Source organism: Mirounga angustirostris, unplaced genomic scaffold (genome assembly GCF_029215605.1).
Source record: "Mirounga angustirostris isolate CCGP_5_RB_7025 unplaced genomic scaffold, mMirAng1.0.hap1 SCAF_12, whole genome shotgun sequence".
Lineage (NCBI taxonomy): Eukaryota > Metazoa > Chordata > Mammalia > Carnivora > Phocidae > Mirounga > Mirounga angustirostris.
Genome location: NW_026991720.1, coordinates 43884791 through 43899676, shown reverse-complemented (window position 1 = coordinate 43899676; position 14886 = coordinate 43884791). Strand labels below are relative to the sequence as shown.

At 40.5% G+C, this 14886-nt stretch overlaps 2 protein-coding genes across 17 annotated transcripts in view; one reads left to right on the top strand and one right to left on the bottom strand.

The window, feature by feature from the left end:
* Window positions 1-5916: 5916 nt before the first annotated feature.
* LSM5 (LSM5 homolog, U6 small nuclear RNA and mRNA degradation associated) lies at window positions 5917-9262 on the bottom strand. Its single transcript, XM_045864462.2, has 5 exons — window positions 9107-9262; window positions 7855-7950; window positions 7567-7594; window positions 6584-6656; window positions 5917-6174 (listed from the first exon to the last, which is right to left on the bottom strand). The coding sequence occupies exons 1-5, from the start codon at window positions 9150-9152 to the stop codon at window positions 6142-6144; spliced, it is 276 nt and encodes a 91-aa protein (XP_045720418.1). The 5' UTR covers window positions 9153-9262; the 3' UTR covers window positions 5917-6141.
* Window positions 9263-14385: 5123 nt separating this feature from the next.
* Window positions 14386-14886, top strand: part of AVL9 (AVL9 cell migration associated) — a 77953-nt gene continuing 77452 nt past the window's right edge. For 13 of the 16 annotated variants that reach the window (XR_010406437.1, XR_010406435.1, XR_010406440.1 and 10 more), the window contains exon 1: window positions 14388-14721. Coding sequence is in view for 2 of the 16 variants with exons in the window: in XM_045864455.3 (XP_045720411.1) it covers window positions 14629-14721 (93 nt within the window). In the remaining 14 variants the exon portion in view is untranslated. Of the gene's footprint in view, window positions 14722-14886 lie in introns of all 16 variants that reach the window. The other 3 variants (XR_010406442.1, XM_045864457.3, XR_010406441.1) reach the window with 2 other exon arrangements.

Genomic DNA, 14886 nt, shown 5'->3' with positions numbered 1-14886 from the left:
TCCATTTCTAGGTGTCCCTGGCAGCTCATCTGTGGTTCCCATCACTATGGAAAACTCCTTAAGCTTCTGCAATCTCCACCTGTGGCAAAATGAACACCCAATCTGGACCTAGGAGAAAACCTGGGCCAAACTGTCCCATTGAGCATATCACTTCTTCCCCATCTTTTCCTCACCCCCTTGCTGGCACAGGCTGCCTCCTGCCTGACTCAGTTTTCTCCACTAATTAAATGTCACACTTCCAGCTGCAATCACCAAGAGATGCTCTCCAGGCAATTCAGTAAAGGGAAAAATAAGGTCCTTCCCATTTCGTACTACCCTCATGAGATGTTGACCCGTGAAGCTGGTTGAAACTAATGACAAATAACAGGGTTACTGTGAGGACACGTTAATGTGGCCCATGTCTCAAGGAGCAGCAATTATGAGACAAAATGCCTTCCTTGCAGAATCCACCCCTCCCCTCTCCACATGCTCCAAAAGCCAATGTATTCCTCACATGGTACCACACTAGGGAGATCTCTTGTAGCTTTCTGGTCAAGATGTGAGCTTCTGAAAGGCAGGCACAAAGTAAGTGCTCGATAAATGATTGTTTTATTAATGAATTAATGATAACCATGAACAAAATTTGAAATCTCCCTGCCTCTTTTATTCTCTCTCAAACTTAAAACTAATTGCTTTGGAAGCTAGCCATTTTCTGATTAATACAGGCCACATTCTCAGTCTCGTTCTTAAAAAAAAAAAAAAGCTTCCTACTCTGTTGTCTCTTCTTAATTCAATAAGAAGCACGTGAGCCCCTTTGCCCAAGCCCTGTGCTTTGTGATAAAAGATTCAAAGATAACTAAAGGCTCAATTCTCAGAGGGAATGTTATGGACTAAGGGGGCAGGTGGATTGAATTGTTGAAATGGAATTGCTGTGATGGAAAAATGATAAAACTAAGTTGACCCAGAGGCTCTTTAAATAGTAGTGATAACTACCACCACTTATTGAGCACTTACTATATGGTTGAAACTATACTGGATACTTTACATACTTGGTTAATTTTTACAACTCTAAGAGGTGGTTATTTTTCCCAATTTACAAAAGAGGTAATTGAGGCCAGAGACATTAAGTAGCCACCTAAACTCACACAACTAATAAAAGATTGATTGGGATTAGGGTCCAGGTAAGTCTGATTCTGGAGCCCATGTTTTTATGCACAACATTATACTTAAAGATAATTTTTTATAGGGGTGCCTGGGTGGTTCAGTTGGTTAAACATCCAACTCTTGATTTTGGCTCAGGTCATGATCTTAGGGTCATGAGATCGAGCTCCACATCAGGCTCCACGCTCAGTGGAGTCTGCTTGTCCCTCTCCTCCTCCACCCCTTGCTTGTGCACACACTCTCTCAAATATTTTTTTAAAAGATAATTTTTTACAGTAAAAATGGCACCTCATACAGAAAATATGAATGAAAAGATTCCTCTTTGTAAAAAATAAGTGTAAAATAGTAAGGATTCAACCCTTTACCTGCCCTTGTGGTGCGATCCAATAGTAAGTACACGGAGTGGAAGACCAGAAACCTCTGGGGAGAGCGCCAAAGCATGGACTTCAGCAACTAGCTGCCTGTTCCACAGTGCCCTCTCGTGGTCAGTTTATGTCATTCATGATTATTCTTAAATTTAAGAACGAAATGGACAACAACCAAAGATTCAGTCACGGTCAACCTTGGATAAAGTTGATTAAGTCTGTCAAAATGTTTCAATATTTAGTCCTTATTCTCTTTGTGATACTTGGAAACATCCACCTTCAAGTAGTTTCCTCTGTCTTATCCCTGTTAGTCTGACTGCTACCTTGCTTTCTAATACACGACTTAATAATTATTAAGTAATAATTAATTACTAACTAATGTCAGTAAGAAACATTGATGAATACAAAAACTGGTGGGTTAAAGTGGGACGACGAACAGGATATTTGCAAGGTCTTGGAAAATCGCCCCACAAAATATTTAGTAAAAATGGAGGAAATTTTAACTTTACAGTGGAGAAACCTGACAATCATCAAAACTCAAGGTTAACAACATTAGAGATGGAACTAGTCAACGTTATGTGCAATGAGCTGCACTGGGAAGAATGGCACTAGTCCTGCGGTACCCCGGCCAGAAATGCACTCTGAGCTTACTCGTGGGGAGACAACAAATCCAATTTGAGGCATTTTTTACAATGGCTAGTTTCAGAAATACCAGAGTCATAAAGGTTAAGGGAAGACTGAAGAACAATTTCAAATTCAAGGAGACTGGAGAAACATGACCACTGAGTACAGCACAGGATCCAGGACTGGAACCCTGTGCTGTGGACACCTTTTGGGCAACTGATAAAACCTGAGTGGGGTCTGAGTTAGGGTATGTGGGAGCTCTTTCTGGATCTTGCAACTAAGTCTGAACTTGTTACAAAATACAATTTGAAAACTAAAAGGCCCCATGCATAAGCATTCCTATTTTGGCTTACAACGAGTTCACTGAGATTTTTCTCACCTTCAATCCTAGAAGATGTCATATTCCCTTGACAATAAAGGCCCACATTTTTTTCTTTACTGATAGAAATCTACCACACCTCTATGGGTGAAGCTGCAATTTTGGACCCTGAAATCTAAGACATGATGAGAGCTTGTGTAATCAACAAATCAACCCTCCAGAATGAAATTGAGACCACATGGATGGGAAGTGACCCCCAAGCCTATGGACAAATTCCTCCTTGGTCCAGACCAAAGTCTGGCATTCAAGGCTGCAGATGAATCATTGCCTACCATCTTGGCACTAACAATGTAAACTAGAACTCCACTAGTACTCCATAATACACATGGAACTTAGCTGCCTTGCAGTTCAAATGCAGCAAAAACTGTTCTGTCCACTAATATATCCACTAACATATACAAATTTTCATCGCTATCATCAAACCTTGCTTCAGTCACACCTATTTTAAAAACTAGCCCTGCAGCAGCCTACACTCTAAGGCAGTGGGGCTCAAGCTTCAGTGAGGATTAGAATTACCTGGGGAACTTGGGAACACTATAAAAATACAAAGGCCCAAGGCCCTACCCCACTTCAACAAGCCTGGGCCTTTGTGTTCCTTACTAGTCTCTGAGTGATTCTGATAGCAGTTTTCAAACCAAAATTTGAGAAAAACTTACACAAGTCACCAATGCCAGCATACTTTCTGCCTTTGCTGCTCTCATTTTTGCTGAGGCCTCACCATCTCTCTAGGGCCCAGCACATGCAGCCCTGCCTCAAGAGAGGAAACAACCCCTGGTGGAAAAACAGCCACTCACCAGCAACCCGCCAAAGCGAAAATCCTATATGGTCAGCACCTAATACAAGATCGTTTCAGCTTCAAACCACCCATTTTACCCCACTGGAGTATTCACTCACAGCATTTTTTTCCCAATTTTTATTCATTGTCTAGATACAGTGCTCCTCACCCCTGCACTAAACATTTGGAAATTTTGAAGAGTCCAATAAATAGCATCCCTGCCATTTACAACAGCGATTCTCAACCATGGGTGATTATTTTACCCTCAGATGACACTTGGCAACATCTGGAACCATTTTTGTCACAACTGGGGAAGAAGAGAAAGAAGAGGAAGGATGCTATTGGCATCTAGTGGTAGAGGCCAGGGATGCTACTAAATATTCTACAATGCCCAGGATGGTCCACACAACTAAGAATTATCCAGACAAAAATGTCAATAGTGTCAAGGTCAAGAGACCCTTATGTAGAGTAGTACCCATTCTAAACGAATTGCAGCATAAGACAAAAGCAGAAGCAGATAGGAGTCATACTATCATCTTTATTACTGTTAAAGATCAGGTTAAGAGCTATTGTTTATCTGTAGGCAAGAACCCCGGTAGACTCATCCACCTTGCCACAGACTAGGTGATTGCATGCCTCCCTAAGTGATGTCAGGCTTCTCTAAAACTCCTAGCATGTTGAAGCTAAGAAGACAAGGTCCTTGCAGGCTAACTCCTAGGAAAAAAAATTAAGAGCTGAACATGACCACCCATTTCCCATTGGATGATAAGTAAAAAGGTGAAAAGAGGGCACTATTACATTTGATCCCCCTCCAAAGAGAAAGAAATAACAGGAGGAAAACATTCTCCCGCAAGGGTCAGAAGTTGGGGCAGCGGGGAGCCCAACAGGCTCCTAGTAGCTCCTGAGAACCAACCTTGTATCTTTGGGGAAGTTTGCAAGCTAGCTGTTAAACCCTTGGCAGCTTGAAATCAGCCACAGTAGGAGTATTTATACCATGAAAAAAAAAAAAAAATACCACACAGCAGTGCTTTGTCTTTTGGAAAATAAAGTTGGATTTAAAAAAAAGAAAAAAGATGAGGTTCCTGGGTGGCTCAGTCAGTTAAGCCGCTGCCTTCGGCTCAGGTCATGATCCCAGGGTCCTGGGATCAAGTCCCGCATCGGGCTCCCTGCTCCGCGGGGAGCCTGCTTCTCCCTCTCCCTCTGTCTGCCGCTCTGCCTGCTTATGCTGTCAAATAAATAAAATCTTAAAAAAAAAAAAGTTGGATCCTTTTTTGTTATGGAAACACTAAAATTGAAGATAGATGCAAGATTTAAAAGGAACAAAAAAACATAAAGTATCAAAAATATAATCATACCAAAGAAGGTCTTTCTAATCCATGTGTACCAATGACAAAAATCATAAAGGATATAATCAACATATGACTACATAAAGATACATTATTTATGTCAAAAAAAAAAAAAGCACCAATAACGGGAAAATTATAAACTGGGAAAATTATCTACAAAATACATGACTAAGAGTAACCTCTTAACAATTCTTACAAATTTGTAAGAAAGACAAGCATCTCAATGGCAAAGCCTCATATAAGTAATTCATAAAACACAAATGAGTCCAAAATTAATAAAGAAAACTTTAAACATACCAGGTTTTGCCTATCACAGCGGCAAAGCGAGAAGGCAGAACATAGCCAATGTTGGGAAGTATGTAAAGAGTACTACAGGGAAAAAAAAAAAATACCATGAAAAACTGCTGGCAAAGTATAGGATGGTACAAACTTTTTGCTGCCAACATGACTATACCCTTTGACCTCACATTATCAATTTGTTCTAAGAAAAATAAAGATGTATAAAGATTTAGTTAGACTACTATGGCCAATAGTAAAAATAGGCTAAATTATGGTATATCCATTTAGTGAAAGATGATGCAAACACTAATATTGCTGAAATATTTGACATGGAAAGATGTGCATCATTCAAATTTTTTTAGTCTTAAATGGGGCTACAAAACAGTATATTCAGGATGAGCATGTTTTTGTGAAAATGACGTGTATGGAGTATACTGAGAAAATCTAAGAGGCTATACAGCAAAGTGTAATGAATATTTCCCTTTTTACTTATCTCCATTTCTACAATGTGCATATATTTACCTGTATATTTTGCCTTTATAGTCAATATACAATACGATATTAGTTTCAGGTGTACAACATAGTGGTTCAACAATTTTTTTACATCCCACTATGCTCACCACGATACATAGTCACCATCTGTCACCATATGTCATGACAATATTATACCCTATATTCCCTATGCTGTACTTTCCATCTTCAAGACTTATTTTATAACTGAAAGTTTGCTTGTTTTTAATAGGAGTTAATGGAACTTGAGTTCAGTAGAAAAATCTTCATTTCAAGGCATCAGAGTTTAAATTGAATTTTGTAAGTAATCATTTTAGGTTTTTAAAATGCAACTGTTCAAAATGAAAGTTGGTCATTTTGTTTGGAACAATTTTTGTTTGAGAATCAAATGGTCATGTAAATCAGGAAGCAAATGGACAAAATTATAGGAAAGCAAGTGACAAAATAACTACAATCTTTGTTACACTGGTTATTGCAGTACAAAAAGTAAAACGACAGTTAACCAAAAACACTTTTATTTTAGTCTTCAAAGAACAAACTGTTCTTCTTTTTCCAAGATAATAATGATTAACTTACAAAAATGAGCATTTACAATGCATCTTCAAAACATTTCCCTTTAACGGGAAATTTAGCTTTACAGAATCCAAACATTAAAAGGTTAAACAAAATTTTTCTATCTTGTTGTCATTATAAGAAAAAACAGAGTAAGTCAAGGAAATCCATTCATACTTCAGGACCTTCTCCTCCAGGAACCAGCTGCAGAGAAGGAAAAAGAGCTTATTAGTAACACCACCACCCACACCATCTAAAAACCCCTCCTCATCAATCAAAGCCACTGTGCCTCTCTGCCCCTCCCTCACATTCCCATATTCTCCAGGTCATTGCTTCTGTTTACAATTCCCAACATCATCAATTAATATTTAGAGCCTAAACAAGGATTCTTGGCAAACTAAAAGATTAAAAAGCCCAAGCAAACTAATCTCTAGGCCTACTGTCATCTTCAGTAGCTCAGCTTTAGAGTCCTGATCACAAGAGCATCTCCTTCCCAACTTAAGCACCACTGGGCCCTGAACATTTAGTCAAGGCAGGTAATCTGTAATACCTGCCTCACAAAAATGGGCTAACATCTTTAAAAAAAAAAAAAAAACCAGCTTCACTGTCTTACCATTGTTATATTATTTCCATTGAGCAGAATTTGATCTAATTTAGTGATCCTTCTTCCTTCTGGTGTGATTTCACTAAATGAAGAGATAAAATAAGAGTCAAGATAAATAATGATAGTCAAAGCCAACATTCTGACCCCTAAAAAGTTATTCTTGTATACAAATGAATGTGAGGTCAAGCAATTGTATCTGTGGTTTTCAGAGACAAAGGTTAGCCACTGGATGACCAAAGGCAACAGAGTAAACGGTCTGGCCTAAGATCCACACCCACTAGGACTGATCTTCATAAAAGAAGCTGAAACTTGCCAAGGAGATCAAATATGAAATGGAATGTTTATTAGTTTCACTTTTTTACTTTTACTTACTACTAATCCCTATCCATTAAACAAATCTGTAATCAACTCAATTTTGAAAGCAGACACTGGTTATGATCTTTAAAACTAATATAATGGGGGGCACCTGGGTGGCTCAGTCGTTGAGCGTCTGCCTTCGGTTCAGGTCATGATCCCAGGTCCTGGGATCGAGCCCCACATCGGGCTCCCTGCTCGGCGGGAAGCCTGCTTCTCCCTCTCCCACTCCCCCTGCTTGTGTTCCCGCTCTCGCTGTGTCTCTCTCTATCAAATAAATAAGTAAAATATAAAAATAAAAATAAAACTAATATAATGGAGCCATCGTTTATATTTTATGCTACACAGTGAAATGTTCTATCAGTACCTTGATTTGCCTGAGCCCAAACAGCCTTGGCTGTTTTTAGTTTTTGTCTTAAAGCTCTGTCTCCATTAACTTCCTAACAATTCATTAATAATTACATCATGGTAATCACTGCAGGATCCAATTTTACCAGCGTCCGTAGATAAAATTTCTATCTCTAAGGTATTTCCAACAAGCAATGCTTCTTCATAAATCATTTGAAACTCATTAATACTAAAATTGACTTAAAGAGAGATCCCCCCCCACCATTTCTTTAATTTTTAACAGTACTCACAATTCAGTGACATCCTCCAGTACCATATCTGAAATTTGGTGTTAAGGTTGAATTTACTCTGGTTTCTACCTTTATTCAGTGTTATTACAGTGTTTAACACAATGGCTCAAATACAGAATACTTGTATTTGGTAGAAACTTTTATCTTCTTTCAGTATACACACCTCTTAGAACGCTATCATGCTGAGAATAAATTTTCATTATAATAATCAGTAAGTACTGTCAATATTATTTCTGTTCTTAAATACTGAAGAAAAACCCATACCACCACCACCTTTTAAAAGGATACTGACAAAGTCATCAAATCCCAAAAGTGTTCCAACAATTTCTTTATCACTCTTCATCACAATGTGAATTCTTGATCCTATACATTTGTCCACAAGCTCTATATATATTTTAAAAAAAAAAGAGAGAGAGAGAGAGAGAATGGGGAGAGGAAAAAGATTATTTTACCTATTCATTACTTCAACAAATATTTGAGTGCCTACTGGCACTTGTTACTTGCATATGGTAAAAGATAAACCAGCAAAAGTATTCATTCAAAAACTTTAGATCTTACAGTACATATCCCTGTTGCATAATTAACAAAAATTTTGTTTACCACTTACCTCTCCTTTGTTGAAATTTATCACGATTGTGGTTTTATGTCATTTTTAGGTTATTTGATTAACATATGAACCCCCTCCCCTCAGAGTCTAAGCTCCATGAGAGCAGAGACTGTGGTTGTTTTCCCATGACTATATCCTCAACGGTCAATGCCTGGCATATACCAAGCATTCAAAAAGAGTTTGTGGAACGAAGGAATGAAAACTTTTAAGTCACGGCACCTCCAATAACTCAATCAACTCTTCAGCTACAAAATACTGGAAGAGACAGGCACAGCCATCTTCACTATCACTTCATCTTCTTTACTATCTCTGTGTTCTGACAGCAGTTTGAACATTTCTTTAGCTGGCTTAGCAATTATTTGGCATGATGTTTACTTGTCCAGTGTTCTACCTCCTCCAATGGTTTGCGTGCTATCTGAAGGCAATGGGTGTGATTTAAATTTGTCGAATAGTGCCCAGCCCAGCCATGTGTCTAGTGCATAGAGGCTCGGTAACTGCTGAATAACAAAACCAGTTTCCAGATCTCTCCTTTAGGGTCCTTCCAGGTGCCGGTGCTTCTCTCAATAACCAGTCAGACATACGACAGGGTCTAATCTGGAGAACTTAAATGCCAGGTGGAGTGGGGGTGCTACCCATGACTGTAGAGGCGAGCCCACAACAAAGAAGGCCGAAGACGCATTTACTACGTGTGGACCTTTTCGGGTGACGGTTTGGTTGGCGAGTCACAGGTCCCCGCCTCAAGGAACCCTACCACGCTGAAAAGGCATGGGCGGCCCGGGGCCACAGAGACTTGGGGGCCCAGAGACGAGCCGCGGAGGGGTAAAGCACGTCATCCACACATTTCTCCAACACTCGGCTAAGGGCTACTTCAGCCGCAGCCCCTTGGCCCCCAACACTTAACCTGAACGCTCCGGTCCCCCTCCCTACGATTACCTAGAGGCAGCAGCTGCGACGGGTTAGTAGTAGCGTTAGCCGCCATGGCTACGCCGGAAGTGGCCTACCAGCAGCGACGTTTGCCCGGCGAGTTTGAAAGAGCGCGCTTCCGCTCCCCCCTCTTTCCCGCAGCCCAGGCAGGCTCGACCAATCTGAGGCCGAACGTGCGATCCAACCAGTCCGCGAGAGTCGCTCTCAGTTGCTTCTTTCCCGGGCCCTGAGCCCTCAGTAAGTAGTTCTGTCCTCTGAACAATGTGCGGTGTCGGCAGTTACCGGCTTTCCCCAGGCAGTTTCCGACAGACTTTAGAGGGATCCTGCTTTGGGAATAAAGTCTTCCTGTAACCCGGAAGGTTTTGCAAAATACGGCAACCTTTTAGTCGTCTTATTGCCCCCTTTGAAGTTGCATCTCATCTCAAGTCAGGATCTTTTTTCAGACCGAATCAATTCATTTTCTCCGCCACCAGTTGGCTGTGTTGCAGTTTTTGTAAAAACCATTTTTGAAAGAATCTCCTCCTGGGGAGCCTGAGTGGCTCAGTCGGTTAAGCCTTGGACTCTTGATATCAGCTCAGATCTTGATCTCGGGTTGTGGGTTCAAGCCCATCGTTGGGCTCCACGCTGGATAGGGAGCCTACTTAAAGAAGAGAGAGAGAAAGAATCTACTGCTTCTTTTAAAAGTCCAGTGAATTGAAAACCCACAACCAGCATTTTTTTTTTTTAATTTTTCTAGGGTGGAAATTTAAAACACGTTTTCTTTTTATTTCTACTACCTTATTTTATCATTCTTACCTTGTCATATCTAGGAGTCTAATTTATTACACTTTATTATTCACTTTTTAACACTTAACTGTCTTGTCTAACAAGCAACCAGCAGATGTCACTCTCTGTTAATGTCATCACACTTAGGAAACCTGCTTTTGCACTTCTGTTTTGAAAAGAATAGAAAGCAACTTCTCTGCCTTAAATCTGTTTTATATTTGTATTCCAGGAATTTAAAGGCGAAGAGTCTAAACAGGAGACCAGAAAGTTGCAATGCATCCATCATTCATTCATTGAACAAATAGACGTTAGTTACACACTATTTGGCATTTTTGCTGAGTATAAAACAGTGTACAAAACAGAACTACATCTTCTGCCCTTGTAGGAACTTAAGGATGAATGGGGGAGAAAGACTACTAACGAACATTATGTACAAGGCATATAAAATTTAATATATAAAGCAAAAGACCTCTTAGCTTCAGGAACCTCAGAGAACTAGAGATCCTTGGTATGATTTAAGGAAAATGTAAGAAGGTTCAGAAGTCCTAACAGATGGCTCCTTCAGTTCAAAACTTCTTAGGGTTCAGCCTTCTAAACACCAAGCCAATTCTGGCTTTTTATGCATTTCATAAATATTGAGCATCTACTATGTGCCAGAAAACTTACAGATACACTTAAACCTAATTTTTATGACTATCCTGTGAGACAGGTGTTCAAATGGAACATTCATGCTCAGAGAGGTTAGATAACTTGCCCACATAGACAGTTTGGGAAGTTTCACAAAGGAATTGACAGAAGTCTAGTCTTGAAAGATAAATAAGAATTGGATAGGCAGAAAGGCTGCAGGAACAGCATTCCAAGCAGAGGGAACACCATGTGCAATCAGCATACGCCCACCACCAAACCTCTTTTGCTGCACTTTTATTTCAACCTCTAACTTTGGCATAAAACTCTTCCCTTCCCAAATGTTTTCCTTTAACCTCAGTCCTTAGTGATTTTACTTTATTGCACTTCAGATGCTCTGGCCTCAAGTTCTGGTAAAATCCTGTTCATCCTCCAAGACCTGCTCAAATGTGACCACCTCTGTGAAGCTTCTCTGACCTGCAGACTTGGTAGGCTCTCTCATTGTTTCACAACAATGTTAATAGTTTTCAAAATGCTCTCAATGTATTCTCCTATAATTATCTTTACAGGGGGTTACCTCCCTCCCCAAAGACTGTAAGTTCCTCAATGTCAAGAATTTTGGAGTACAGCAGTTACATTCATTGGTTCTGAAGTTAAATGACTTTGGTTCGAATCCTATCCCTACCACAATTCCTTCTAGTTATTTGACCTTCAGCAAGTTATTTAACCTTTCTAAGTGTCAATATACCCACTGGAAAAAAATGAGGATAATAGTATCTACTTTAGGATTGTTCTGAAGATTAAATGAAATAATCCATGAAAAGTGGCTAGCAGACTGACACAGTGCTTATCCATTAAATGTAAGCTTTTATTGCTTGTTTATCTTTATTTCCTAATACTTATTAACATGATGGTTGGCTTAGAGTAGGTGCTACAAAGCTAGCATTGCTAGCTGGTTTCACATTTATCTTGTTTTATAACCAGACATAGACCAGGCAACAATTTTTTTAAATTTTTAAAAAGATTTTATTTATTTATTTGTGCAAGAAGAGAGCGAGAGCACACAAGCAGGGGGAGAGGTAGGCAGAGGGAGAAATAGGCTCTCCACTGAGCAAGGAGCCCAATGAGGGACTCGATCCCAGGACTCTGGGATCATGACCTGAGCCAAAGACAGATGCTTAACCAAGTGAGCCAATTTCTTTTGATGCACTGTGCCTACCATAGTTCCAGGTGTACTGTAGGGCCTAATAAATGTTCTTTAAATTGATTCTCACTATTTATTCATCCCCATCAATATTCTCCTTAATCTTCTTAAGATTCTAAAGACAGAGTAATGCCAAATTTGTTTGTGAAGCCCTTTTCTTTCCCTGGTTTTCTTTTCTATTTCTATTCTTGTTTTATTTTTACCACACCAATAAGGAGAGTAGGGACCAAATTCAAAGCACTGTCGCTACTTGATAGACTTTAAAATTCAGGAAAAACATAATTTGAGGAAGTCAACACTTTGTTTTCCATTAGCAATTTCATACTATTGATAAAGAAAAAAGTCTATTTATATTCTGAAAAAGGAGATGTAGTTCATTTACACAGTAGAGTTAATGGGGATTGCTTGGAGTGGTTTTATTTTATCACGTTCTCTCCTTAGGCAAGGTGCAAAAAGAAACAACAGTCCAATTCCAGATGGAGACTTCATTTTTAATGAACTTGAAAACATGTCATTGCTCTGTGTCTCCAGGGTTTTTCTCCCCTTAGCTCTTACTTACAGAGCTGACATAAAATAGAATCTATAATTCATCATAAAATATATGTAACTAGAAGAGGCTCTTCAACTTATTATGTGTTCAGAAAAGCATTTCTAATTTTTTTCCCTGGAGATAAATGTCATCATAAAAATACATGCAAAAGTTTCCTTTCAAAATAATGTTCAGCCAGTATTCTGTTATCTCAAATTATTTACAATCTTGGTAATCTTCCAACACTTTAAAATAAAGGAGAAATTTAGCGGGTGCCTGGGTGGCTCAGTTGGTTAAAATAAAGGAGAAATTTCTACTTTTTTCTCAATAGCTATTTGTCCTTAAAGACAGTATCTTGTTCGTGACTTTATTCTATATTAATACAACTCATTTAAAAACCAGTGTAAGGGGCACCTGGGTCAGCTAAGCGTCTTTCTTCAGCTCAGGTCATGATCCTCCTGAGATCAAGCCCCATGTCGGCTCCCTGCTCAGCAGGGAGTCTGCTTCTTCCTCTCCCCACCTCCTGCTCATACTCTCTCTTGCTATCTCTTTCTCAAATAAATAAAATCTTTTTTTAAAAAACAATGTAAAGGTTGTCATTCTATACTGCTAAATGGACCAGTCTGTATATTTAGAGATGGAAAAAATTCTGGAAATTCCCTTGCTTACTTTCTCTTCCAATTTTCCCAATAATATACTTTTTAAGCATTTAAGCAACATAATAGTTATGAATAGATGATTTAATCTTAGTTGGAAGGTCTAGGATGCAAAGTGTTACAGATTTTTATAAAGCTGTAACTGGGTTTCCTGCACAATGAACTAAATAATTGGTGTTCACTGTAGATATAAAGTTTTTTAAAAAGAGATTTTATTTATTTACTTGACAGAGAGAGAGAGAGCACAAGAAGGGGGAGCAGCAGGCAGAGAGGGAGAAGCAGGCTTCCCGCTGAGCAGGGAGCCGGATGCTGGGCTCAGTCACAGGACCTTGAGATCATGACCTGAGCTGAAGGCAGATACTTAACTGAGTCACCCAGATGCCCTACCCTTACATCTTTTTAAAATGACTGTTCTATTACACTTTAATTTTGGCTATGCCAATTGTGGAAAATATTGAGGCAGATGGAAGAAAACAGTAAGATATTCTGCATACAGGGAATAACATAGTTTCACACACAGTTCTGAACCAACACCAAGAATTTTGTAATATAGTAAAGAAATGGTAGCAACATCTTGAAAATTTTCTACAATATTTTTATTAGCATTAAAACACTTCTACTGAATCATAGAAACTAAACTGGTTTATAGGAAGCCTACTGTTTTTCTCAGCTATACTTCAATTAGAATGCAAGTCCTTAAATTACAAGGCCAGGAATGTAAAATAACTGCTAAGGTGTCTAAGCTAAGGGATATGCAACCAGTAATGGTAAACTTCACAGCCAATTATAGCAGTAATCTCGAACTCTATTTGAAGCAGGCACCTATCCTTTAGTCTTTAAAAATAAAGTTGAAGTAGTACAATTAGTTAGGACATTAAAAATACTGTTGACAACAAATCAAATTTATTTTGTACTGACCGCAGTACTAAAGCCAGAAAAAGACAGAATGAAAATAATATATATATTTTTAAACATCAGGACTAGAATAATCATTTACAGGTCTCCTTGTAAACTTCCTTTATTGTTAAGGATATTTTACTTCAGGTCTTGAAACGCTTCCAAACTCCTATACATAATACTTAAATAAGAAAAAAAAAAAGAACCCTAGAACGAAGCAAAAGAAAAAACCTGGGGAAGTAATTTAAAGATTGAATACACAGATATAGAGCCCCACCAGTATGACTCCCTGTTACCAAGGCCAGAGAGGCGAAGGAAATGGATGAAGGAATTGGATAAAGGGGAGTGAACAAGAAAAGACGTTAAAAAAAAAAGAGGAAAGCTAAAGAAAGAGGAGGGAAGGGGCGGGGATTTTAAGGAGGAAAAAGAGAGGGCAAAGGAGAAAGCGAGTTAGGGTCGCACGGAAGAGGCAGGGGATAGAGGCGCCATGTGTCCCCGCAGGCCCCGCCCCCGGCCCCGTGTCCACGCCCCTAGGACCCCGCCCCACGCCCAGGCCCCGCCCCGTCAGGTTCCCTCCGGGTCCTGTCCCGCCCCTCCTCGCTGGCGGCGGCCGCCGCATCAGGTGACAGCCCGGAAGCAGCGGAAGCGGATGAGGGAAGCGCGGCCGCGGCCGTGGGGGACGGCGCGGAGCTGCGGGAGCCTCGGCCTCCTCCGGGTCCCCTGCGCGGCCCTTATGCGGCGCCCTCGCTGACACCTGAAACTCGCCGCTCGCCGTCCTCCTGGGGACCGCGGGGTCGCCGGGCCCGCCGCCCTTGGCGGTTGAAGTCGTCGGCTTGCGGGCCCGCGGCGGCAGCACATGGAGAAGGCCGGGCGGGGAGGCGATGGCGCCCCCCGGGGGCCCGTACTGCACATCGTGGTGGTCGGCTTTCATCACAAGAAGGGCTGCCAGGTGAGGAAGGGGTTCGAACACGCCCCCGGCCGTTCGTGCGGTCGCGCGCAGCCGGTGCCCACTCCCCTCAGGTCGGCTCGGTGCTGCCCTAAGCGCCCTTGGCTTTTCTGAACTTCACACCTGCTCCTCGCACTCGCCGCACCTGAAGCCCATTACCCATACTCC

Bases quoted from the DNA above. Each gene is read 5' to 3' on its own strand.
- LSM5 (XM_045864462.2), bottom strand. From the start codon at position 9,152: ATGGCGGCTAACGCTACTACTAACCCGTCGCAGCTGCTGCCTCTAG. The intron at 7,595-7,854 runs GTATCCTTTTAA...ACCAAATTTCAG, and splicing joins GGGATTTGATGACTTTGTCA to ATATGGTACTGGAGGATGTC. The intron at 6,175-6,583 runs GTAAGACAGTGA...CCTTCTCTGCAG, and splicing joins ATGGAAATAATATAACAATG to CTGGTTCCTGGAGGAGAAGG.